The sequence below is a fragment of the Trachemys scripta genome, chromosome 6 (genome assembly GCF_013100865.1).
Source record: "Trachemys scripta elegans isolate TJP31775 chromosome 6, CAS_Tse_1.0, whole genome shotgun sequence".
NCBI lineage: Eukaryota > Metazoa > Chordata > Testudines > Emydidae > Trachemys > Trachemys scripta.
In genome coordinates this window covers 9,471,262-9,498,740 of record NC_048303.1, presented here as the reverse complement: position 1 = coordinate 9,498,740, position 27,479 = coordinate 9,471,262, and the positions used below count along the sequence as shown (strand labels likewise).

General features: G+C 41.4%; 1 protein-coding gene across 1 annotated transcript in view; it reads right to left on the bottom strand.

Moving 5' to 3' along the window:
• Positions 1–12,510: 12,510 nt before the first annotated feature.
• The window catches only part of SETBP1 (SET binding protein 1), a 336,685-nt gene continuing 321,716 nt past the window's right edge, over positions 12,511–27,479 (bottom strand). The window contains exons 4-5 of the mRNA XM_034774276.1: positions 26,737–26,907; positions 12,511–17,250 (exon numbers count right to left, since the gene is read on the bottom strand). Of these exons, the coding sequence (XP_034630167.1) occupies positions 16,685–17,250; positions 26,737–26,907 (737 nt within the window). The 3' untranslated portion in view covers positions 12,511–16,684. The remainder of the gene's footprint in view (positions 17,251–26,736; positions 26,908–27,479) is intronic.

Here is a 27,479-nt window from a genome sequence, read left to right as displayed (position 1 = left end):
CTCAGAGCCCTGACACCAGTAGCCAGCCCACAAGCATAAAGGTCTCACCCTGTCTTCCACCAGCCTCGTTACTTGCTTCTCACAAGGTAATCCTAATAGCTCTTCTGGTCCTGAGTCTCCCCCAAAATCCTCTACCCCACGTTCTTAACTACCAGACACTTGGATTTTTCCCATCTGGTTCATCACCTCTGAAGATGTGAAACCTGCTCCCCCATCCCACCTCCAGTTATCAGTTCGCTTTGGTACACACACTCCACACAGTTTATTTTCCGGAGACCTGCTTAGGGTAAAAATAAAACAACATTTAAAATAATAGAAAAATCATCGATTCAAAAATGAAATAGTAAGGAAAAGCAAATGCATACAGGTTACACAGAAAATTAACATAACGATGTAACTTCAGGCTTTACATGTCTACATTAGATAAATTCCCTTGTCCACTACAAGTTCCCTTTTGCCTTTGAGCAGTTTCCTGGCATGTCTCCTAGTTCAAGAGGGGATCCAACGTTCACAGATAGCCCCCCCCCCCCCCTCAGAACTGTCCCTCAGTTCTGGTGAAGACTTCAGTTTCAAGACTCCTTTTGGAAAGGTTTTTTTTTTCCTAATGTCCCCACTTCCAGGCATGATGACTCATGGTTATTTAGGGTGAGGAAATTCTAGTAGGAATGTCTCAAATTGTTTTTCCCTTAAGCCTAATGGCCCATCATTTGTCTTTCCCTGGGTTGTATAATGCTAGATGCTTGGAACTAGTCTTGTCTGGTTGGAGAGGCAGGCCCTCCCTGCCTGGCTGACCAGCGCTTTACTGTGAGGTGGCAGTAAAGTTTTCTGAACCCAGTTTTCTATAAATTCATAACCACAGTCTGCAGACGTATCTCATAATGACCATAAAGTTCAGGATGTTACAAACGTTCATAGAAACTTTACTCAACATATATTTATACACAATAACATTGTATACGACCAGTTGATTCAATTGCTTAATCTCTGTGGTTCAGTGCCCCGTTCTTCATTTGGTGTGTCTGAACCCTGATTGTCACACAAGGCATGTGGCAAGTTGAACCATGTTAGCAGTGTGTGCAAAAGCAGAGGAAGATCTCAGAAAGATTCAGGGCAGGAAAGCAACAATGAACAATTCCAACTTCCATGCATGCAAGATTGTTACTAGGGAAATAACCTGTGCAATTTCAGCTGGATAGTGGCCTCCTTCAAAGGGATCCCTCAGGTTGACTTGGACTAGAGTGCACCCTTTAGAAAGAGCAGGCAGAATCTAATAATGTACAGTGAGAGCATAATGGAGCCTATAGGAAAATGTGACCTCCTAGTAACTATCCTGCAAATAACAGGTGGAATCATTGATGGACCTATTCTGCATGAACTTGTCTAGTTCTTTTTTGGACCCTGTTATAGTCATGGCCTTCACAACATCCTCTAGCAAAGAGTTCCCAGGTTGACTGTGTGTTGTGTGAAGAAATACATTCTTTTGTTTGTTTTGAACCTGTTGCCTATTAATTTCATTTGGTGATCCCTAGTTCTTGTGTTATGAGAAGGAGTAAATAACATTTCCTTATTTACTTTCTCCACACCAGTCATGATTTTATAGACCTCTGTCATACCTGCTACCCCCTTAGTTATCTCTTTTCCAATCTGAAAAGTCCCAGTCCTCTTAATCTCTCCTCAAATGTTAGTTATTCCATGCCCCTAATAATTTTGTTGCCCTTTTATGTACCTTTTCCAATTCCAATATATCTTTTTTGATAAGGGGGGGGGGGACCAGATCTGCACGCAGTATTCACAATGTGGGTGTACCAGGGATTTAAATAAAGGCAATATGATATTTTCTTTCTTGTTATCTATCCTTTTCCCAATGATTCCTAACATTCTGTTTGCTTTTTTGACTGCTGCTGCACATTGAGTGGATGTTTTCAGAGAACTATCCACAATGACTCCAAGATCTCTTTCTTGAGTGGGAACAGCTAATTTAGAACCAATCATTTTGTATGTATAGTTGGGATTATGTTTTCCAATGTGCATTACTTTGCATTTATCAACATTGAATTTCATCTGCCATTTTGTTGCCCAGTCACTCAGTTTTGTGAGATTCCTGTGTAAACTCTTTGCAGTCAGCTTTGGACCTTACTATCTTGAGTAGTTTTGTATCATCTCCAAATTTTGCCACCTCACTGTTTACCCCTTTTTACAGATCATTTATGACTATGTTGAACAATTCTGGTCCCAGTACAGACACCACTATTTATGTGTCTCCATTCTGAAAACTGACAATTTATTCCTATCCTTTGTTTCCTATCTTTTAACCAGTTACTGATCCATGAGAGGACCTTCCTTCTTATCCCATGACTGCTTGCTCTGCTTAAGAGCCTTTGGTGAGAGACCTTGTCAAAGGCTTTCTGAAAATCTAAATATAGTGTGTCCATTAGATCAACCTTGTCCACATGCTTGTTGGTCCCTCAAAGAATTTTAGTAGGTTGGTGAGGCATGATTTCCCTTTACAAAACCCATGCTGACTCTTCCCCAACAAAGCATGTTCATCTATGTGTCTGATATCTCTGTTCTTTATTGTAGTTTCAACCAATTTGCCTGGTACTGAAGTTAGGCTCACGGGCCTGTAATTGCCGGGATCGCCTCTGGAGACTTTTTAAAAATTGGAGTTATATTAGCTATCCTCCAGTCATCTGGTACAGAAGCTGGTTTAAATGATAGGTTATAATACCACAATATGACAGCATCTGCCTTTGCTGCCATGTCAAGTGCACCATGTTTAATGAAGGTCAGAGGGTTATACTCCATGAGGCTGCCTTACAGCTATGTGAGATCAGCAACAAGGTTGCCTTCACTCTGGTGGCGTGCACTTTGAAATTCAGAGGTAGATGCTCGCCGGCCAGCCGATGACTGGTGGAAATTCACTGTGCACTCCACTTGGAGAGTCTCTTTAAGGAAATAGGCTGGCCTATTGATACACCTGATATGGCCACAAAGACCAGGGCTAAGAGTCAGAAGGGCTAGTCTGTCTAGGTAGTAGAATAGAGCTCTGAAAACAACTAAAGTGTGAAGTTTTGTTTTTGCCTGGAGAAGCGAGAGGTTTTGGAAAGAAGCCCAGCATGGTGACTGACTGATTCATGTGGAATTCTGAGACTAACTTGGGAATGAACTTCAGGTGTGATCTCCAGTGCAGACATGTAAGGCTAAACACACTGACTTTAGATAAATGGAAATGCGTGTAGAGCTGGTTCAACTACGCATTGGAAACAATTTGTTTAACAAAGTCAGCCCTTTTTTTCCATTCCAGCATTCCCATCACAATTTTTCCAAATGTCTTCATGATTCAGAATGTCTTGATGAATAGTTTTTACAAACCTATTGACGTTATCTACTGTTTGCAAGCTACTTATAGAAAGCATACTCCATAGTAGAACATGCAATTTGATTTTTGCAATGGTCATTTAAGTCACATGGTGTTGTTTCTGTTTTCTGATTGGCTGACCTCTCCAGGGGGGCAGGCAGAATTGGAGGAATGGGGAGGGGCTACATCTAAGGCTGTGGAAGTTACTCTAGCCTTCCTGTGCATCTTTTCCATAACCAGATTGCTTGGACTGGGCACTGTGCTCTGGATTGGGCCCCAAGGACTAAATCTTTTTTAAATGAATGCAAGTTTTGCTATTGACTTTGGTAGGAAAAGGATTTAGTCCTAATGGCTGGTGATACTGTGCTACTTCCTACAGACTGGGGGCAGAATGATCAGTGGTATTTACCACAATTCCTGCACATTTCTCTTTGTTCTGCATTTAGGGAGAACTTCAACCCTTTGTAGCCATCACAAGTCTTATGGAAGCCAAGGGGTCAAGTTAGATGTCAGAGGTTCAGAGGCCTTGTGTTGGCCTTCTGTCTGGGCCTCTTTATGAGATATCTCCCCAAGGGCACACTAAACTGGACACAGTCCCTGTAATTACCTGTGGCACTGTCTATAGCGTTTCATTTTTCCCGCCCACTGCTCTTATTTATAGACAAACAACTTAATACCTAAGGAAACTAAACAATTGTTATGGGGCAGGACTGGTAAATTAACCCTAAAATGTTGCCCAGTGTTGGAGGTAAAACAAAGAAAATCCCAGCTGACTGAAACTCTAAAAATCTATCCATCCTAGACAGATAAAGAAAAAGGGAATACCAAAACAGATTTATCCATGCCTTTGGCCAAAGATTTCCATATACAGTGTGTGTCTGGAAACAGTGACAACCCTAAGTAAAGGAATGAGTCACTTCCTTAAATTCCAGACAAGTCATATGAAGTAACAGGAGCTCCTCCTATATGAGTTCAGCTTGAAGCTGGAGAAAGGGAACCAATTAGGAACCCAACAAGAATTTATGACATACAGTTTTATTGGAAAAGAATATTGGGTTTGGAAATCAGATACAATACCTGCTCCTCTTGTTGCTCCTACGGATGAGACTAGGTATTATGCCTAACCAAGTCGCCACTATCACTGCCTTATAACCCTCCAGAGTCTGTTGGATATTTTATTCAGGATGCTCATAAGTAAGGTTTAAAAAGTATTGCTGACCGTGTCGCAAACCCATAGAATGATTGGCCACACCCTCCCTTTCCAAATAAAGGATGCCACTCTATAAAAACAAAGGCCCGCGGCGTTACTGATCAGTTTTCCCAAGAGAATGTCTTCAAATTTCAAAATTGACTTTGGCCTTGTTGATGAGACCATCCCAAACTAATGCTGATGAAACAGTAATACCTCACCAGCATTTAGTCCATGTGTAACCTAGTGAATTTTACAAAGTTGCATTCATGTTGGAAACCCTCATCCTAACCCATACACATAATAACCTGCCTGGGGGTTAGAGAATGTGTATCTGCCATGTTTGGGTCAGGAAGCATACCCACATTTATGCAGGCCCTAGCTGCAGTAGGTCCTGCCCCAGAAAGGTCCGTGGAATGGTCTCTCCATGGATTCGCAGGCAGAAACAGATGTTAACATCTGATTTCCCCCTCTGCAGACAGGGTTTTTCATCCTGAACCAAGCACTCTGGAAGTCAGAATTTAGCCCTTAGTAAACTCAGTAGGTGGAATTATGGGTAAAATACACTATAATTCAAGTAAATGAAGCTGGCTAGAGCTAGTTTTTCCTCTACGCCCAAACAGAGGGATCAAAGAGCAGCATCTCTCTAGCTCTTCTGGCACTTACATGCACAAATTACTTTATGATAAAATATGTCACTAAAATAGGAGCTATTTAGTGGGGCCATAGCATGACCTAGAGTCAGTAGACCTGGGTTCTAGGCCCAGATCTTCCCGTTGACCTGCTGTGTAACCTCTGCTAAGCCACTTCACCTCTTGCTGGCTGTTTCCCACCCTGGGCCCATCTTGTCTATTTAGATTGTAAGCATGTCTCGTGTTTGTATAATATACAGTATATGGTATTTTCCCAAGTGCCACCATCAATACTTACAATTTTAATGGGCAAAATTGAATCCTCTATGAGGTACAGGATCCCAAGAACCATGTTTCAGATGGTGAAGAGCAGCAAGAGCATGAAAATACTGGAGATGACTATTGTCCACCATCTTCTTCCATGTACATTGGTTTACACCAACTGCAAAGTGATTCGATCCCCATAGTGATTTGATAGCATTTTGCATATGGTGGCAAATCAGACCCACTCTTCTAAGGCGAGGCAGTGGTTTTTCTTGTTCTGCCCGTTATTTCATTTCATGAGAAAAAACTTCCCATGCCTTGCGCAAACTGAAGTCTAGGTTTCTGCTCTTACAAAGATCCTCTAGCAAGAGATAAACAGTGGGGTTGTCAGCGGGATATTAAACTGCTGGGTCTGGTTCCAGAACCCCTCTTCCCACCCGCCCCATTTAGGAAACCCTGGATGCTTATTCCAAATCATCACACCATATTATTTAACAATGTTTGGCAAGTTTTATTTATTAAATATTTTCCAACAAAAGCCTGTAAGGCAACAGAAGAGTAAAGCGTAAAATACATTTGACTTAATTGGCAGCAACAGACTGCATGCGTCAGAAGAAATTAACCTCCAATAAAGCAGGACGTGCAGGAAACACAATGTCCTCTTTTGATATGGTATTTCAAAGCTACCATTTCCTGGAACAGAGGCAGATACACAGGTTGGCTGAGACTGGGAAAGGCTATCAGATTTATGTGCATGCAGTAATTCTCCAAAGCTCTCACACACATACACTTCTAGGAGTCTAACGAGAAAATTGAACATTCTGTCACTGCATCAGGTTCTGCACAATGTATTTTGTAATGATTTTCTCAGCATCTGAATCTAAGTCAGATGGAACAAAGTTGGGGTTTCCCCCTCCTCCTCTTTCTCTGCTTCAACCACAACATCCTTGCTCCATCTGTGCTCTGAATCTCAATGCCATTAAACCTGATGATCCCAGTGACAGGACTGTCACAAAGGCATTCTCCTGGACCAATATAACCCCCACCCAAGCACTTATGGGTGGGATTTTCAAATGCACCTAAGGGAGACAGGAGCAAAGTCTCCTTGAAAGTGAGACTTTCAAAAATCCCACCCTAGGGGAATGAATACCAATGTTTGAAAACTATTGAGAGGTAGTTTAGCAGAGAAAGGATTTCATTGCATGCTATTTTTGAGGCAATGAAGGATGGGGGTAGTGGCAGCATCTGGCGGCAATAAACGAAGGAAATAAAAAAATCTTATCCTGGTTTTCAGACTCATTTCCACTATGCTGCGTATACTACACAGTCTCATTTTTCATGGTTAAAAAAATTAAGAAAATTGCAAACCAAGACAGAATATCCTGTTGTGAACGCCATAATAAAAATGAGCTCTTAGATAGCACCTTTGATACAAGGATCTCTCAACCCTTTACCAATGTTAATTGACGCTCCTGCAGAGTCAGCAAGCATTACGAATGGTAAACTGAGGCAAACAGAAAGACTAGAGCTCCGTGGAAGTCATTGGGAACAGAAATGGGCCAAATCACTCACTGAGGTGGCCGTTTGGAAGACTGAACCTGTGTCTTGATGTATCAGTTTGTTTTCATTTGAAATAAAAATGTGTACGAATAAAATTATAAAGATGAGAAGACGGCAACTCAAGCGGACCCCATATCACCAAACACGTGGAGGGTGGATCCTCAACTGATATAAGTTGTCCTAGCTCCCATGGGGAAGATGCTCAACTGGGGTAAATTGTGATAGCTCTGTTGATTTCAATGGAGTTATGACAGTTCACATCAGCAGAGGATGCGCCCGTTGTAGGCTCTGTCTGTTAAGGAGGGTTCGGCACAACTGCAATCTTTGTTACCATGCCTATGTCATCATCACATGCTGATCATTGACCAGGATTCTGGGACACCGGTAAGTGTCAATACTTCAACTTGGAAAGATTAATTACTTTAAAAGAAATATAAATAAGCAGTTTAAAGAGAGATGGTTGTAGACTAATGATAATTAACTGCTCTACATTAAGGCTGGGGCTGTTTAATGAGAATAAATAATGGGTGATGTGTCAGCTTGGAAAGCAAGTGATAAAATCCTCCTAAGCGAGCAAGCTGCCTCCTCCTCTCCCTGATGCAACCCTCATTTTTTATGCTCTCTCCATGACCTACATCTTCATACCCTTCAGTCTCTCTCCCTCCCTCCGCCAAATGTCCTTTCGTGTCTCTGAGCTCATTTCTACCAGTGCTTCCTCTTCAAATGTGCTTTTTTCACTGCCTTCTTGAAAACAGAGTGCTTTTCTTTGTGCCACTCTGCCAGATCATCATCACTGGCTTCCTTCAGAGCTCACTTTTAATCCCTTTTCAAATTGCGTTCCTGCCATGGTCACAAAATACCCCCCTCAAATGTTCTGTCTCACCTGCCTTTACCTTGTCAGCAGTTTGGGGTTTGTTCATCATTTGTCTGCTTGAAATAGGTATAGTTTTGGTACACAAAGATCATAACAGGGAAAGGGAGAAGTGTAAAAGACATTTGAATACACAAATAACAGTACAGAAAGCTCGATTAAAAAGACATTGGGTGAAATCTTGGTCCCAGTGAAATCCGTGGCAAATCTCTCATTGTCTTCAATGGAGTAAGGATTTCAACCATTATGTATAGCTAAGCTTTAAAAGCCAGATTGGAATCGTCCATCACATGGATGCATGTGGGGGCACACCAGAAGTCTCCTCCCTCACCCACCACAAAATGCTTGCATAGGTAACCCCAAAGGCCAGTCAAAACGGTGGAGCAGGGATTTCTCATCCTGTGTAGAGCAAATCACCTGTAAAGGGCCAGAAAGGCATCAGGGCCATGCCACCATGCAATGGTCCACAGACCAAGGCCAGCACAATAAAGGACAAATCCATGCCGGCCAAGTGGCTGCTACAGAATTCACCTACCTTCTGAGCACCAAACAACCGAGGGAGTTGTGTTTCCTGGGGCACAAATGGTATCAGAGTGTTGATGCGGTTCCACGCTTCCCACCACATTGGGCTTTGTGCCATTTGCACAATCGAGCCCTCACAATTTGTAAGACTCACAATAGGTTCCAGAACAATGAACAAATGTCCTCAACACCTAATGTACCTTTCATTCCCTAAGAACCTGCCTCCATACTTGCTTGTTAGAACCCTGCCACTCCCCAGTTGCCCAATTCTGATCTCATTTTAGTAGTCCCATTGACTTTACTGGAGTAATGTGGTTTCGAAACATATTATCTGTTATCGTCTGTCTTCTAGCAAAACTCTATATTCTTAAAATAGTAGGCTGTCTCTTACTGGCCTCAAAGTGACAACAATACTTTGTACTTCTATAGCATAAGTCATCGGAGGGTCTCAAAACATTTTTCAAATGTGAGCAACATTATCCTTGTTTGACAAATGGGGGGAACAAAGCACAGAAAAATTAAGGGGCAGCTCTTCAATGGTTGCAACTGGTATTGAAATCAATGGAGGTTGCACAAGCTAAGGATTCGGTTCTAAACGACAGAGTAGCTCAGTAGTACAAGAGAGCCCAAAGTCCTGGGGTGTAATCCGGTCTCCATGGACGTCAATGTCAAAACTCCATGCAATCATTGTGGGGAACATTGCCTAGTGGTCAGGATTAGGCCCTATGGGAGTGTGGTAGGGGAGCCCAGGCCCTTGCACTCCACTGGGCTTGGGACCAGGGCCTTCTGTGGCCTACCAAAGGGTCTGACACAAAGGAGAACCTTAAGACTGCCCTCCTTGGGCCACTTCCTACAACTTCTCCAGTGTCCAAAGTTCACAGTCTGCAACCAAAAAATGTAGAGGGGCTCAGTTCACCACTTGACACATCTTCGCAGGCAGTTATGGCATGGTGGAACTCTCCCTTTTGGGGTGGCAGTTGTTTCCTCTCATGCCAGGTCAGGTCAGTTCCAAGTGTCTCTCCTTCTGGGATAGTCCATAAACAAAACAAAGGAAATTAACACAAACAAACTGAGTCAGTATTTGAGAGGGGGAAATGCCTCCCTCTCATGGTGTATCAGAAGCAGGTCCCCCTTCCCTCTGGGAGGGACCTTCAGGCAGTTGTTGATAGGAGAGATCCTGCTTTCCCTCAGGAGCTGCAAGGTAAATATCCTTTCTCTTCCCTGGTCTGCCCACAAATGAGCTACTCTGTCCCCTTTTAACTCCTCCTCCAGTCTGTGAATCTCTTACAGGTGTGTGTGTGGGGGGGGGGGGGGCGGGAACAGTGGGGAAGGGCTGGCTGAGCCCAGAGCATCTCCTTAACCCTTTGTTGCGCAGTGTGGGGTTTGTATACCCTCTCACACTCCCACAGATTTCAGCAGGGCCAGCTTTCACCCTTAGTCTGTTGACTACTCTAGTCTAATGGAGGAATTTGTAGAGCACCCAACTCTGTAATAGCTAAAGATGGTTGGGAAATGGTTCCCCTCTCCATCAAATATTTTAGAGAATTTAAAAATATTGACCATCGCGAATGGGGACAAAATCATTAATCTAAAAAAAAATTGTGAATTAAAAAACTGGGGAGAAGAATCAGGTCAGGTCAAGCAAAATGTTTCATTTAGATTTCAACGTTTTCTTTCTTTCTTTCAGTACAATTAGCTTAAATTTAAAAAAACAGTCATTTTGAACTGGAAAATTGGAATTTTTCAGATTGAAAATGTTTAAATTTTTTAGACACTTTCAAATTGGGAGATTTGTCAAAACCAACCTTGTTCCCTGTTTTCGAAATGGTTTCAGTTTTGAATTGGCATGTTTTAAGAAAAAATTATTAATCAAAAAATTCCCGTCCAACCTTAGTGTTTCTAAGCATCACTAATATATTAATGCTTTCTATTACAAGCCTAAAAAATCAACCTCTAACATCTCGTGTTGTTTTGTCATACCAGTTATTCTCACAGCTCACGTAAAAAAAAGACCTAGAGGTCATTTAGTACATCACTACCAAATCTTACAGTCACGCGGATTCTCAGTTCTCCCCAAAGGCGTATAATGGGTTTTATTTTCATGCCATGGTTTCTATACACCTCTACCCCTATATAACGTGACCAGATATAACACGAATTTGGATAGAACGCGGTAAAGCAGCGCTCCGGGGGGGGGGGGGGGGCCTGTGCACTCCGGTGGATCAAAGCAAGTTCAATATAACATGGTTTCACCTATAACGTAGTAAGATTTTTTTGGCTCCCGAGGACAGTGTTCTATCGGGGAAGAGGTGTACTTCCTTGTAAATAGTAGTTCCTGGCTTAAATTTTAGCTCCGTGTTGATGTAGTCCTCAAATTGTACATATAGGGCCAAACATATATGTTTTTAACATGTAGCTGTTCTCTAAAAATGATAATCACTGCGATATCTTGGTACTCTGAGGGGTCTTGTCCTTGTTTCCACTAAGGTCAATAGGTGTCTTGCCATTGATTCAATGACAGTGGGATTGGCCCTACATTGTGTGCATGTTTGCTTGCAGACATCAAAAAAAGACAGGGTCATGAGCCTCTAGTCACGCTGCTTGTAGAACTTCCATTGACTCTTGAGTGCAACTTGTGGGGGTAGTGGAGGAATTGGAACCTCATTTGTGCAGATGAGTCCAGCGCCACTCTCTCCCCTTGGAAAACCCACAGGCACTTGCTTTGGGAGAAGGAATCTCTGTGGGGAACCCAAAGTGAAACTCTCAACACATTAGCCTATCGGGGGGATTGGATTTGCTCTCCATGCAAAAGGCTGTGCAGCCACCCACAAAGCTGGTGGAGCCCTGATGATGAGCAGATATGATGTGGAAACCGTGGGAGGCCAGGGACATTCATACTGGCCAACAGGTGACTTTCCACACCTCACTGGCAGTGCATCTTAATGGGATACATGCTGCTAGGAGTTCAACCTGGTCATTGGGAGCCCCGCGGACAGAAAGTGAGGCTCGAAGACCGTATTATTTTTATCTCCAGAGCTCCATGGGGCAGGAATGGGAAGAGATGCATCCTCCTGTCACCACCGCTATGCTACCCACTTCTCCCCCCCCGATGTGAGTCCCGCTCTTCCTTCAGCAAAGGTCATGGGCCACCAGGAGAGGACTCGATGATTTCTAGAGCAAGGGATACCATGATGTGAAGGTAGCTGATCCATGTTTCCATGCGGTAGGTTTGCAGAGATTCCTGCCCATGCATTTTTCTAGGGGGCACAATCTGGGTCACTGGGTGTTGGGCCCCAGTAGTCACAGGTCTAGCTTTCCAGACACAAATTCTGAAGGCGCTTTGGAAAATGAGGCCCATAACATGTGACATTTTTCTTTCTTTCTCTCTCTCTCTTTTTTTTTTTTTACACTTTTAAGGACGTTCTGGAAAAAAAAGAGAACTGAAGCATGTTTTTCTCCATTACCATAAAGAGGGCTTGTGAGTGCATGGTATTGGTATCCAAAAGCTATTAAACTCCTCAGTGATGTGAAACAGATGGAAAATAAGACAAAAGAATTCACAACTCATGTTAGACTGAATTGAATTCCTTTAATTTCACACAATGAATAACATATGAATAGGATTAACTTTTTTTTTCTTTTCTTTTCTTTTTTTTTTCTTTTTTTTTTCTTTTTTTTTTTTTAGTTAAGTGCTCTACACTGTGCTAACCAGACTTGGTAGCCAAAAGACTGAGCTTTGTTTTAGAAAAAAATGTTTAAAAACCAACATCTAAGATCATGAAGGAGCATGACATTAAAGCATGCCAGATGTATCTAAGCCTCAAATAACACCAAGTCCATATCCATTTTTAAATGTACAAAAATGCTTCATGAATAAAAACTGTTACAAAAAGAACATTTCAAACAATGTACAAGGTTTTTTTCTCTTGCCTCTATATTCAATAAAATACAAATACATTTTTTTGCTCTAAAATATGTTTACATACAATCAAAGTAGAACATGCAAATTACACTTTAAAAAAGGCTTTTAAAAACCACTTATGAATACAAACTAAAAATTAGCCAGCACGACTTATAGAACAATCTTGTGCCCCATTCGTTTGAATTTTTTTTAAATTTTTTGAAATACAGTATATACATATTTAACACTTCATGTGCATTTATTATTTAAGAAATAGCTTAAAGAAAAAGAAAAAAGTAAAACAAACCAACATGGGATTGAACTGCTTTCCCCATGTTGTCCAATTGGCAGCTTTTTTATGGTTTTACAATTTTGTTCTTTTTTTTTTTTTCCTTTTTTAGTGTTTTATACAACCTAGAGAGGCGTCTTTAGGTTTAGGTTTCTCTTGTTTAAATGTGCTTCTAATTGTCTCAGAACTGCTGCACCTCATATTTTGGATGATGCTAGAAGGAAGAAGTATCACAAAGGCATGATCGGGGTCACCCCAATTCAGAAAAGCATCTCTTTAAGGAGGACAGTGCTTAAACACATGCGTAAGTGATTTCCTGAGTTGGGGGCTGTGAAAAGAAGAGTTCGAGAGATCCTTGTGTATAGAATAATAATCGTTATTATATATTTGTATTACCGTAGCACCTGCGACCCCTCTGTCATGGACCAGGGCCCCATTGTGCCCAGCTTAGTATAACCAATACAAACACAATGAATAGTCCAAAACACTGTTGGAAAATGGAGAATTATGGGCCATGCTGTAGAACCCTAGTATTTATTATTATTAGTGTTGCTGTTGTTTATTTCTACAGTGCCCAAAAGCATGCAAGGTGCTTCACGCAACATTTAGTATTGGAAGGGCTCAAGAAACTGCTTCCCCTCCCTGCTCCCAACTGTCCCCTTTCCTTGCTGTATATAGTCAGTCCTTGGAAATATGTTCTGAGAATTTAGGCAGTTCCTCAGTAAATCTTAATAGTGGTAGGGAGAAAAAAAATCAAAAAGCTCATTACTGGAATAATGTTGGGTAATAAACTTCAGGAGTGGGATTTTAGCCTTAAGCCCTAAAACTAAATCCTTTATGACCTGCATGTAGTACATCACCTTATAATATTATTCTGTCAGCAACTTGCCTATCATCTTTATAGACTATGCAACATGCAGAACACAAATTCTGAGTGCCACCTAGCAACATTTTCCGCCTGCTTTCATACAAATGAGCATGCTAATCATCCGCCAGCCAATACTGGCGGCGCGGTGCTGTTCTTTGGACAAACAGCCCATGCTGGATCAGAGCATCCTTGCTTTCTACCATGTTCCATTGCAAGCTCTTGCGATGAAGAAACAAATCTTCAGTCGTGCTGGTTAAAGCCCACTTGACCTAGATAATGTGTCACTGTAAACTCTTTGGAAGCTACTGTTTGGATACCTACTGTTGATTCCTAGTTGTGCCCTTATACCAATGTGGAACCCTGCAGGGAAGAGAAGCAGGGGAGGTAGTGGTGGCGGAGTGTAGGTGATCTTACGCATTCTGCCTGTGGGCAGCAGACTGTATATTTCCTTCAGTTGTTAGCAAGAGTGTGATGGGGCAGGGTTCCGGCCACCCCCGCAGATCACTAGTTCTGCCCTCTTGGGGACATGAAGCACTGAGTTGGCTCCATAGTCTAGTGCTCAGGGAGAACTAGCTCTGCATTATGCCTGGATGCTGTGTGGGAGGTGTCTATGTGTATGGGGGGCAGCTCCCCAGTGCACCTCTGTAGGGACAGCCAAACTTCAGGACTCAAATTCAGCCGTTGGAGATACACGGACAGCTCTGATGATCTTCAATGGGATCCACATGTGGCATCCAAGGATGAAATTTGGCCCTTTGAGACCTTTTCTCCACTTGCTAAGCATGCAACCCTCTGTTATGCTAATGGGGAAACAGAACACTTGAGTATGAATCTAGGATCCGTCAATGCTGGGATTAGTTTCCATTTACAGTCTACCTGGAAAACAAGAATACACTTTTCTTGTGCATTTAAAGAGACACTGTCAACGTCTGAGGCCAAAGGGAGAGAAAAAAATAATTCCTTTAAAAATTAAATACCAATACAGTTGCTTATGGGGGGGATTTAAACATTTCTCTGCAGTACCAAGACTTCAACCAGCAACACTGCACTAGTTCATGAGGACCAGAAAGCAAAACTGATGGTAACAGAATGAGAAACTGACCAGGCTACTCCTAAACTGTGTGAATTGCAAAGGAAATAATAATAATAATTAAAAAAAAACAAAACACAAAAAACCCACAAAAAGCAAATTGGTAGAATAAATGGTGCAAAAACAAATTAGGAACAGAATCCTATGGTCCCTCTCACTGGTTTTAATGAGACTTTTAACTGAGTTAAGACCACAACATTTGTCCCTAGATTTTTTTAAAAATGCATTCAGTTTGAATAACCTAAGGTGCTATAACAGAAGAAAAAAATCAATCTTTAAAAAGAATGAGATTTACCGTGTCCCTTTAACACCATAGTCTTGATATGATTCTGTACATATAGAACAGAAAAGAAACACTGCCTTTTTTTGGAGAACTAATATCTTTATTTATTTATTTAGTGTCATGCTATTTGAAATTTCCTTGGCAATAAGCCACATCAAAGATTTCTCAAACTAGGGAATCGTTTAATAATTCCACTTTCCACTCCCTAGCTGGAATTTTCCTCACTTCCTCGACTAACATTAATCTTGCCATGCCAGGTGTTCAGAATCTTGGAGGAATTAAAAATAAAATAAAATAAAATAAAGTTGAAAGTTCCTGTTTTAAAATTTCAACAACTGACTTTTAAAAAGTTTTATGACTGCAACGGAATAGCTTTCATCCTCAGTCTTAGTTTTGCTTAATGTTTTTAACTGGGCTGTGGACATTGAGATCAGATATTTTATCCAAACTAAAATCAATGGCTAAAGTACAACTCGAAGGAGAAATTTACAATTTAAACTGACCATTTAAAGAGACGATTTGTCACACACAGTTTGCATCCATGCAGACTGATAGCTTTGTAATTACATTATGTACAAAAAAACTTTTTAGTTTATTAAGGCAACCACAACTTGGAGAACTTGTCCAAAGTGGCATTAATACAATTGCAGTGGTGCTACCCTTTGAACATTATTTTTATTTTTCAGATAAGAACACTTATTCCTTTTTTGTTTTACGAAGTAATTGCCAAGAAATAACCTACTTCTTCATATGGTTTTATTTTCTGTAATTTTTAAACAACCTACTTTAGCTATTTTCTTTTTAAACAACATACCAAGGCATTGCTACACAGTTTTGATCCAATCCCGCAAACATTCTGCACCTGGGATTCCTGCTGATTTTAATGGGAGTTCCTGGAGATGAGAATGAGCAGGATTGGGCCCTCCTCCGCCCCATCATTTTTGGTGATTTTATCCATATTGTACAATATTTTCTATTCCCTGGAAGTTTCTTGCTGTTCTTTACTGCTATATACTGAGCATGAAAACAACTTGGTGACTGGTGACCCCTTTGTTAACATGCCACTGGGAATTACAAGTTGCTTAACAGAAAGGTGCTACCATTACTGAATATCCATGTACACCTTATTTTAAAACGTGATGCTATTCCATCATTCCTCAGGATAGCACTCGGAATGAGCGTGTGTGTGCATGTAAGGCTGTATTTGTGTATTGCCTATATTGCAGCTAGTCCTTGTAAGTAGGCAAATAACTGAGAAAAAAAAGTATAGCTAGAGTAAGATTCAGGCCCTTTGAGATTATGATGTCCCCAAAGCCCAGCAGGTTTATAAAACTGAAAAAAAAATTAAATGAATTCAAACAGATCATAACAGAGATCACAGTTGAGGAATTTACATTATTATTTTTTTTACAGTGAGTTCTACTATGGTATAGCTATTCGTAGTTGTGCCTGACCCACCAAATAAAATCAAAGTCGAGTATGCAGCTCTAATGATGTTCAGTTGAGTACTGAGAAGACAGCCTTCCGCTTGCAAGATATGAGAACAGCAATGCTGAGATGCTGATTTGTTTTGGACACTCTGCAAAGTGGATGGTCTCATTAACCTTGAAATTCCCCCACCCTCACTCTGCTCCTTTCCCCCTTTTCCTACGGGCTAGTGCCAAAGATGACAATGATGATGATGATTATTATTGGTCCATCCTATCTGAACGGTTATGGCTGCCATGCTACTGAGAAGGAGAGTGACTCTGATGCTGCTTCAGGCGTCAAGCAGAACCTACACCCCTTACACACGTCAGTGTGTCGGTCATGAAGTGCTCAGCACCCAATACTGGCGGTCCATTGGATGTGTCTGTACTAGGGAAGAATTTCACTTTCACTTCCTCTTGCTTTCCGGTGCCTTTTCACTTTCACTTCCTCTTCCTCCTCCTGATGCTGCTGCAGATGCGGTTTGTTTTTCCTCTTTCCAACTCGTGGTGTCCGGGAAAGGGGTGGAGGTGGAGGAGGAGGCGGCGGGGGAGGAGGGGGAAGCGGTGGTGTCTCTCGAGCCATGTTTATTACAGCCTCAATGGTGGCCATGACTGTATCTTGACTGGCTGCTTGCTCCAGTATTAAAGGGTTCAATGTGGGTCTCTGACCTCGTTTGCTGGGAAGGTCAACGCATTTTTCCAGAACTGGCATTTGGTCTCTGGAGTCTTCGTCAAACGAGAAAGGTTGCTTCCGGGGACGCCCTCTCCTCTTCTTTACGAAGTTATTGCCTGTCTTTGATTGTCTCTGCAGCCGCTTGGCTTTTAGGATTTTGTTCACGTGATCCAAGTTCTTTTTGGTGGACAGGATCTTGGTGTAGTTGCACATCTTGCGCACCTCACACTGGATTGCTTCGATTTCCCGACGCTTGAATCTCTTTTTCAGTGGTGAGCTGGCTGCCGGGAGAAAGGGAGAGAAACATCCATTGTTAACACAAAAATGAATGAAAACTGTCTCGCTCCTCCCACCGTTAGAAAGATGAAAAGCTGGTGTTTTTGAACATGTTTAATAGAGCAGAATAAAATGATTAATAGTAATGGATGATAATAAATAATGACAGAAAGATGGAAACCAGCATAGAAAAAGCAATTAAAAAAAAGAAGACGACAAGATTATTTCTTATAGTGGCTGAATCAGCCATGGAAGAATAATTGTTATAATCTTTATTGCCAGTTTAGATAAAAAACTTTAGGACCCCAACTACACAACAATCCTCAAAGATCTATCCATCTTCGTGTCCTCTCTGGAGCAACCTGTAGTTGCCAACCTGCTTTTCATTTCTTTTGCCTAATGACCTGTGAAACTCCAAAGCAATAAAGACTTCACTACAACATGTTTTACAATGGGCTTGATTTAACCCCACTGCTGTATGGGACTGCCACGAAGGGGCCTGCTCTCTGTCCCTGCTCCGATGCCTTCCCATGGTGTTGGAGGACATGGTAGTGAAGAGATGCCACACTGATTTAATGTACTAGCTATCAACCTTGGTAGGACTGGTCACCAATCTGGCATACATCACATACATCACAATATCTGCACACTTGATGGCTTCACCCTGCCCTTTAATGGTCACTGCAGTATCCAATGCAGTTGAGAAGTGACAGGAATCAGTTGTAATGACTATAAAAGAGACTCGTTATTGAAGCCAGTGAACATAGACTCTGTGGTTCTCTTTAGCTCCCAGACTCACTAGCGTACTTGGGCTCCTTAATATCACCACCCTAAGCACTGACCTGAACTAATCAGTCATAAAATTGATAGCTGTCTACACTACAGTCACACTGGAAAAGTCAGAGTCAACAACAGTTGCCACATTGCAGTAGCAGAGATACTACAGTAAACGCCTACACTTAGAGAGAATATAACTAATCTCCCAGATACCAGAGCAGTAAGGGTGAGTAAATACTGTCTCTTTAATGCGAATCACTGTAGATTTTTTGTAAGTTACATTCTGTAATATATGGTGGATGGGAGAAACTCAAAAACCATTCATAAGTAAGTACAATCAAAGAAGCATCCAAAACACCCCATTAAAACACCTTTTCTCAAAATGCTTCAGCACTAGTTTTCTGGGCAGAAAAAGGAAGCGAATGTGCATATGCAAAATTTATTCATTGCAAAAAAACCCCTAAAACTTACCAAAATTTCTAATATTCGTACTCAGGTGCAAGACTGTCATTCAGTTCCCCTACTATACTTACTTGTCTAGGACAAATTGAGATCCTATATTGAAAGGAATGATGATCCAGTGGTTAGGATTCTAGATTAGCATTCCAGAGACTTGGGCACAAGTCTCTCCTGTGCCAAATACCTTGAACAAGTCACTTTGGGACAAATTTCTAAAGGTTTTAGACAACTGAAGCTGCAGATAGGTGCCTACTAGGATTTTCACAAGCAACTAGGCATCTAACTCCCATTAAAATCAATGAATGCCTAGGTGCTTTTAAAATCCCACTAGGCCCATATCTAATAAAATGGGGCTAAAAGAACTTCCCCACCTAACCTGGGTGTTGTGAAGATATATACATTTAAAAGATTGAGAGGTGCCCAAAGATTACAGGAAATGGGGGCCATGTAAGTACCTATGATGGAAGATATTGTTTTAATATTGAATTTCCATTGGGTTGCACAGAATTTTGCCCTTACCAAATTAAGCATTTAAAAAAAAAACTGGCACTAATAATGCTAATTTCAAAACCAGGGAAATGTGGCTTGTATACTTAAAAATATAGCAATAATAGTGACAACAATCTTAGGGTTAAATTCTGTGTTCACTTGAATGGGATTCTTGGCATCAGTAGGATTGCATGGGTCGCATATAACACCAGAATGTATGTAGTGACACTTTCTGTTTTTTAAAGGCCTGTGCAAACATGAACCGATTAGTCCAAATGACATCTTGGTGAACTAGGTAAGTATTATTAACTCAGTCTTGCACATGGGGAAGTTGAGACCCACAGAGTCTGGTTCTGATCTCTCTTACACTGGTTTTATGGTGACTTATCTCCATTGACTGCAAAGTTGTTAGTGCCTGATCCAAGGTTTATTGTAGTTAATGGAAACATTCCCATTGACTTCCACGGACTTTGGATCAAGCCCTTATTCTTAAAATAAATAAATAAAAATTATAAATAGATTAATGGAGATATCCCATCTCCTAGAACGGACCTTGAAAGGGTCATTGAGTCCAGCCCCCTGCCTTCACTAGCAGGACCAAGTACTGATTTTGCCCCAAATCCCTAACTGGCCCCCTCAAGGATTGAACTCACAACCCTAGGTTTAACAGGCTAATGCTCAAACCACTGAGCTATCCCTGCCCCCTTAATTCAGACCATTGTATCTTAGATCAGAATCTAAGACTGCAGTTAAGTCACTTGCCCAAGATCACACAGTGAGTCATTGTCCGAGCTGGGAACAGAACTCAGCAGTTCCTGGCTCCCAGTCCTTTGCTTAGGATGCTAGACCTTCTTAAATTGTTGAATTGTTCCTCACTAGATGGGGGCTTCGGTTCACAGTTCATAACTTGCTCACAGGTTATGAGTAAGTGACTATCCCTTTGTGAATGAAACAGAATGTATTGATTAAACTACTGAAATAATGTGGATTTCCTTTTATTTCTAACCTATCTCTTCTGCACTAACAGAAACGAAATGAGAGAATTCAGGATTTTGTAGTAAATAATAAAATATATCCCACTAAATTAACCTCGGTCCATGTCTACTTGCAAACTTAATTTACACCTGACTGTCAAGCAGTTGCTTGGGTTTCAAATCCTGGAAGTTTCAAAAGCAGCCAAGATTTATAGAAAGGTTCACTTGGGGGTTATCACTCCCTTCATGGATAACAGCCCAATCCTTCTAGCAGTAGTTTAAAATAAAGTTCTATTTTAACATTTTCTGTAGATAACCAAGAACAGTCAAGTGGCAGAAAACACTATTTGCTTGCTCTGGGATACACCAATTTCAGAGTAGAAAACTCATTCATTGTCTTTCCCCTTTGGAGAACATAAATTATTGGTTCATATAGCACCAGGTTGCTTGGATTCCACAAAGAGCTTGCATAAACAAACCCAAGTTACAATGCAAGAGGTAGGAGTGAGTCATAAACAAAACACAGACATATGCTCTCATATAAATAAAGACCTGGATGGCCAACTTCCCAAAGTCTGGTTTTCATTAATTACAAAACAAAATATATTTTCCATATGTAGCCCACTCTTCCCCCCCCCCCCCCCAAAAAAAATCACTGACAGTTTGTGACTCACAGAGGACAAAGAAAAGAGGAATGCAGTCATTTTGGTAACGAATACAGAAAGGCTGGAAATGAAATATCCAAACTGCTAGGGAAAATCCAATTAGTTGCACTAAATTTCCTGCAAGTATTTTGGTCCCCCCTAAAAAGTGTTGATTAAATGTTCTCAGGTTGAGTGCTGGTAAGAGACTGATGTTTATTTCCTGGCCTGATCACATGGTCTAGGACATGGTCACATCCCTGTCACATGGCAAGAGCCAATGTCAACTGACTCCAGTGACTATTGTTACATCTTCCAGTATTGCCAACCCCAAGCATTTAAAACTCATGAGATTGGCTTTAAAATCTTTAAATAACTAAATAAATTTGGGGTTCTTTTTATTTGCTTTTTTAAAAAAAGAGTTGTTTTCTGGATGCACTCAGGTCACATTTTCAAGCATGTCTCTGCAACCATGAGGGTAGAAACTTAAACTTAAAAAAGAAAAGAAAAAGCTGAGATTCTCATGTAAGCAAGTAACTACAAAAGGTGTGGATTTTAAAAATACACCAGATACTGCGAAATTTGAGACAAAATTGCAAAGAGTTGGCCACGCTCTCTTCCCTTCCTTTTCATAGACTCATAGACATTAAGGTCAGAAAGGAACATCATGATCATCCAAGTCTGACCTGCACACTGCACGCCACAGAACCTCACCCACTCCTGAAATAGACCCCCAACCTCTGGCTGAGTTACTGAAGTCCTCAAATCATGGTTTAACTTCATGTTACAGAAAATTCACCATTTACCCTAGTTTAAACCTGCAAGTGATCCATGCCCCATGCTGCATAGGAAGGTGAAAAAACCCCAGGGTCTCATCCAATCTGACCTGGGAAGAAATTCTTTCCTGATCCCAAATATGGCAATCAGTTAGACGTTGAGCATGTGGGCAAGACCCACCAGGCAGATACCTGGGAAAGAATTCTCTGTACCAACTCAAAGCCCTCCCCATCTCGTATCCCGTCTCCAGCAATTGGGAATTTTTGCTACTGGCAGTCACCGATGGGCCACAGGACATCGTAGGCAGTCCTATCGTGCCATCCCCTCCATAAACTTTGCAAGCTCAGTCTTGAAACCAGTTAGGTTTTTTTTGCCCCCACTGCTCCCCTTGGAAGGCTGTTCCAGAACGTTACTCCTCTGATGGTTAGAAACCTTTGTCTAATTTTGAACCTAAACTTGTTGATGGACAGTTTATAGCCATTTGTTCTTGTGTCCACATTCATGTGTAACTTAAATAACTCCTCTCCCTCTCTAGTATTTATCCCTCTGATGTATTTATAGAGAGCAGTCATACCTCCCTATAGCCTTCTTTTGGTTAGGCTAAACAAGCCAACCTCTTTGAGTCTCCTCTCATAAAGTAGGTTTTCCATTCCTTGGATCATCCCAGTAGCCCTTCTCTGCACTTCTTCCAGTTTGAATTCCTCCCCGCCCCCGCCCCCAAATCTATTGAAAATAAAACAGCAACCAAAGTTCTCTGAGGATTATAATGCTTATCAGCTAACTGCCAATAACTGCTGTTGCTGCACCTCAGTGACTTTCTGATCATCCCACACTTATTTTTCTCAAAACAGTTGTTTTTGAAGTGGGCCGTTCTGCCACTGAGGTGGATTCCCCCCCCCTTAATGAGTGGGTGGACATGGGATATGGTTATTAACTCTTATCAGCAGGATTCTGGATATCTTCTAGAAGCAGAGATCTGGTGTCTTCCTTGGGTTTGTTTAGATACCTTCTCTTCTTCCTCATGTATAACTAACTCCTGGGCGGTTTGACCTTGGAATTGACTGTTAAGTTGGCAAGTTGCCAGGTACTTTCTGTTGGATTCTACTGTTTCTCTCACTTCCAAGTGTTAGGATGCCTGTTAGAGTACTGGACTCTTTTACTGTTTCCGGGCTATCCTCAGGAAGCCAGTCAGATGTTGACATGAATGTTTTTGCCCTTCTACTCTTGAAGGTTCTGAGCTGGTATTCCTAATAATACACTTTGTGCAGGAGGTCAGACTAGATGAGCATGACGGTGCCTTCTGACCGTAAAGTTTATTAGTCTATGAGGTGTGTTGTGATATTTTATCAATTATAAGTATGCATCTCTTGAATATACCTGGCCTATGAGGTAAATAGGGTGGGTCTTTAACAAAACTTTTAAAAGCTTTAAAAAAGTTCAGCGCATAGAATGGTTAGCTTGTATTGAATCTGTACTGGTTCACCTAGCTGTAGTCTCTATTCACTATGAGCCAGACAGTTGGGGAGCGTCAGGGCCATTTGATTGCACATAGGATTTAATGAGGTGTGCTTGTGCTGATATAACAAAGAAAATTGTCAAAGGGAGCCACTTATGAACTCAGGACCATTTTGTGTTATTAAGTCATCTGGAAGCTCTTAGTGAGCAAACTGCCATGTACTATGTACTCTTATACTCCTACTTGATATTTTGTACCATGGTTAAGCGTAATAAGAGTTAATTTTTATATTTATGATTCTAATTTGTTATTTGTATTACTGTAGTGCCTAGGAGGCCCACTCAAGGTCCAGAACCTCAAAGTGCCAGGTGCTGTACAAACAGAGAACAAAACAACAGTCCCTGCCTCAAAGAGCTGACAATCTATGTAAGAACGTACCTTTGCAATTTGATTCACCCAGATCAGCACCCAGTCCCAGGGTACTATTAGTAGAATACTAATTTGGATTCAGTAGTTCTTTTGCATCCTTTTTCCTGTATTTACTTTATCCTTCACCTTTAGGTCTCTTGTAACTACAGAAATGTTCTCTTCTAGTACCACAAAAGGGATGAGGCAATATCACTACTCCAACTGAGTGCTGGCCTTTGGAGCAGGCGGGGCCATCCAAAGGGATGGTGCAGTAGGACCATTGCCTATGTGTAGCAGGGAGCAAGGGGAAAGATTGTGCTGCTTGAGGCACTGGTAGTATGGCTCTGCACTGCCCCAATGAGGGCTTGTGTCTATTTGAACAATCTGGCTAGAGACTAGAGACTACAGCTAGGTGAACCAGAACAGATTCATACAAGCCAACCTCAACCACCCATCCTATGCGCTGAACCTTTTTAAAGCCTTTAAAAGTTTTGTTAAAGACACAACCTATTTACCTCATATCATGGTCCATCCTACTAGCCTTATGACTCTTCCAACCAGCCCTGCCAGCCTTCCTATATACCTTCCTCTTTCCTGGATTGTTCTGCAAGGCCCACTCTGGGCAACCATGCCACTACTTCTCAAAGGCCATGCAACGTCAGACGGGCCTACATAATGCAACCCAGAATACAGGGAGTTTGATTATAGCACCAGTGAGGCTGCTGGTAGGAGCAGGATGTCTTCTGACCTTCCCACAAAAGGAGCTTCCCAAATACTTGGAGGCAAGAAATGAAAGAACAAATACTGAACTTCCCACACTGTGAAGAGGAGCTGTGGGAGAGGAACAGAAGGATGGGCTTAGGCATCAATCTCAAAGATGAGATGTTAGGTGCAGCTTCTCTCCACTCCACTCAGAGGAGCTGCTAGACAGGAGAAAGACCTTTTGCTTCAAAGATAATGAAGAGCCACAGGGAAAGAGCCAGAGCCCATTGAGGGTTCCATTATAGCGAAGGCCTCACAAGTTATGGATATTAATTCAGATAAGGACCTTCAGTTCTGGACCTCTATCTGACACCAACCGTGTGAGGTTTTCCCATGGTTAACAGAGACTAGCTCTTCACAAATGCTACTGTGCCCTGTACAAGTACCTATAAAGTCTCAGACCAATGTCACACCCGTCTCAATGGGTCCTCTTTCCAACTGAGCCCTTACACGCCTACTCCATTATTATCCCACCCTCCAGATACAAACAAACCTGCCTCCCCCTAAGTGAGTCACCATAATTAAAAACAACAACAACAACATCAATTGAATCCTTAAAAAGACGTTTTGATGACTTGCAAGAAAACGAGAAACTATTTGGAAAGGGCTGGAGTTTATTTCTCTTCTCTCTTCATCGGCACAGCTGCAATGTCGCTCTGTCTCGCAAATAGAGACAAATTGAAATGGCTACAGGACATGCGAGGAAGCCATAGAGTATTGATATGACACAGGAAATAGCTTCTGAGGCAAAGGGGAGAAGCTTTGCTTAAGCTAGACATTTCCAGTGCTGGTTTAAAGCTGTCTGAATCGCTGTGTGACATGAAGAGATGAGCACAGGTTCATCATACTGTTGGGAAGTTCACCAATACCTCCCTAACTTTATTCTGGACAGCTTTGGTCTGTCTGTAGCACTAAAGATCATTCTTAATAATTGTCATTAGAGATCCCTTTGGAGTTGCCGGAGGCCATTTACAACAGCATAGTACAGAGAACAGTGTTTGTTCAACAGCTGGGCTCAGTTTGTAGACTTGGTTTGAATCAAGAAGTTTTCAAAGAGCTCCCCATTAATTACAGGAAACCCACAGTACTGTCCTGTTTTCCCATTAACACAGTTTCTTTTGGTTTTCACTAAATTATTTCAACATCTGGGCTACAGATAAACCAACAATTTAATTAGACATCCGACAATGGAAAGAGTGAACTATGCAGACAAGCGTACACTTTCATCTTGCAACTGATCATAAAATATTTGTGTGCTTTCATTCTCCTGCATTAAAAAAATAATAATCTGCCCTTAGCTCAGCTCTTTAATACTTTCCTGTATATAAACAGAGACTCCTGAATATTTGATACAAAAAGGTTATCTTTACAGAAACCACTTTATGCATGGAGCCCTTGTTTTCATTATTTATCCAAGACGAAGGGATTCATTTAGAAGCAAAGTACTTTTGCGCTTTAATGGTGCTTTACATTGGTCAATTAAATAACCAATTCTTGCAAAACTCTGCAACAATGGTAACTCTTTTGCAAATGGGGAAATTGAGGCATATCAAGGTTAAGAAACTCTTGAGGTTTAGGGAGATCTCAGTGAAGGGCTGTGCACTGTGGATTCCCTATTACTGGAGACTGGGGTTAGCTTAAGGCCTGGTCTAAACTAGAAAATTAGGTTAGTCTAATTAAGTTGGTCAGAGGTATGAGAAATCCGCCCCCCTGAGCAGTGTAAAGTCGACCTACGTCCCTGTGTAGACAGTGCTAGGTCGACGGAAGAATCAGCCCCTCAGGGAGGTGGATTACCTACGCTGATCAGAGAATCCCACCTGTCAGCACAGGTAATGTCTACACTAAAGTATCACAATGGCACAACTGCAGCATTTTAAGTGTAGACAAAGCCCCTAGTCTTGTCACATTCAAGTCATAATGCCAGACCTATCTCTTTACGCAAGCTTCCCAGATTAACAAAGACGATGAGCATATGACCTAGCTACATTTCTAATAGAAGGAAATCATCACCAGGAATGATCTCATTCGGAACAACAGCACAGAACATGGGTGGATTGGAAAACAATCTCAGAGCGAAGAATAGACCCAGTGCTACTCTTAATTACTTATTTCTTCCAATTTGCTTTTAAGGCTCTGTCCATTGCACCAGGTGCAATATATAAAATCACACTAAAATAACCTGAGTAGATGTGATGGCTGCCATCTTGGCAAACACACCAGGGACTCAACCAGGGCACTCCAGAGCTAAGGCTATTTAGCTATAGGCTGTAACAACTCATGTCCTCTATGGATTGGCAAAGATGAGTGCTTGTGACACACATTTACCAGTGGATTATATACACGAAAGGCTACCTCAGCTGCTTCTTAGATATTCATTGAGCATTTGGCATGGTGGGAACATTAGATGAAACTTGCTAGCTAGCAAGCAATGAATGTCAGGGCTGGGAATAGAACCCAATAATCCTGACTTCTAATCCATTGCCCTAACCACGAACGATGGCACTACTTATCTCATTATTACAATGGTGCTGGTATCCTTTGATTAATATAGCTCTAAAGAGCTCAGACACCACAGTGATAAGAAACCGTTAGAAAAAACAGGACCTGATTATCCCATCGATTACGCACACCAGCAAGTGCTACTGAAGTCAGTAATAGTTATACATGCACAAATTTGTTCAGCTAATTGGACTCTGGCATTGAATGGATAGAAAATAGACAGAAGAGACAGAGGGAAGACACAGTTACCTGCATCAGATGTTGCTGATGATGAAGGTAGGAGCGATAACACTGACGTTGGTGGCATTGCAACATTTTCAACAGCTGCTGGTTTCCTTCTGGTCATCATGTTACAGGCAGAACTTTCTATTCTACTATGAAGTGAAGTCTGGTCTGCTTTTAAGTGGGGACTTGTTATTCCTGGGGATTATAAAGAAAAAAAGAATTGGATGAATAAATATGAAGTATACAAGTTTGCTGTGCTAGGTATCTACTAGAAAGGATGAACTGTTGCTCTTAGTGTCCCAGTATATTTCCATACTCTCCTACTAGAGTGTGTAATATGGTTTTGATATTAGCAAGGATCATGATTTTTATTTGTTTTTAATAATTTTGCCTCAGGATATACCATCACAGTTCTCTATAAACAATGCTCAGCTAGCGGAATAATCCCAGAAGTCTATTTTTTGCACAAAACAAATATATACAAACACAGGCGTGACCGCATGGCTATTCAGTGGCATTTTCCATTTATCAGTTCCTCTACCTACTGTGTCCGCCACATTCACTTATAAACTTCTTTGTTATAATCACTTATTCATAGATCCTGAGGCCTGAAGGGACTATTGTGATATCTAATCTGACCTCTTGTATTAGACAGGCCAGAAAACTTCCCCAAAATAATTCCTAGAACAGATCTTTTAGAAAAACATCCAATCTTGATTTAAAAATTGTCCATGATGGAGAATCCACACTTGACTCACTGAGTTTTT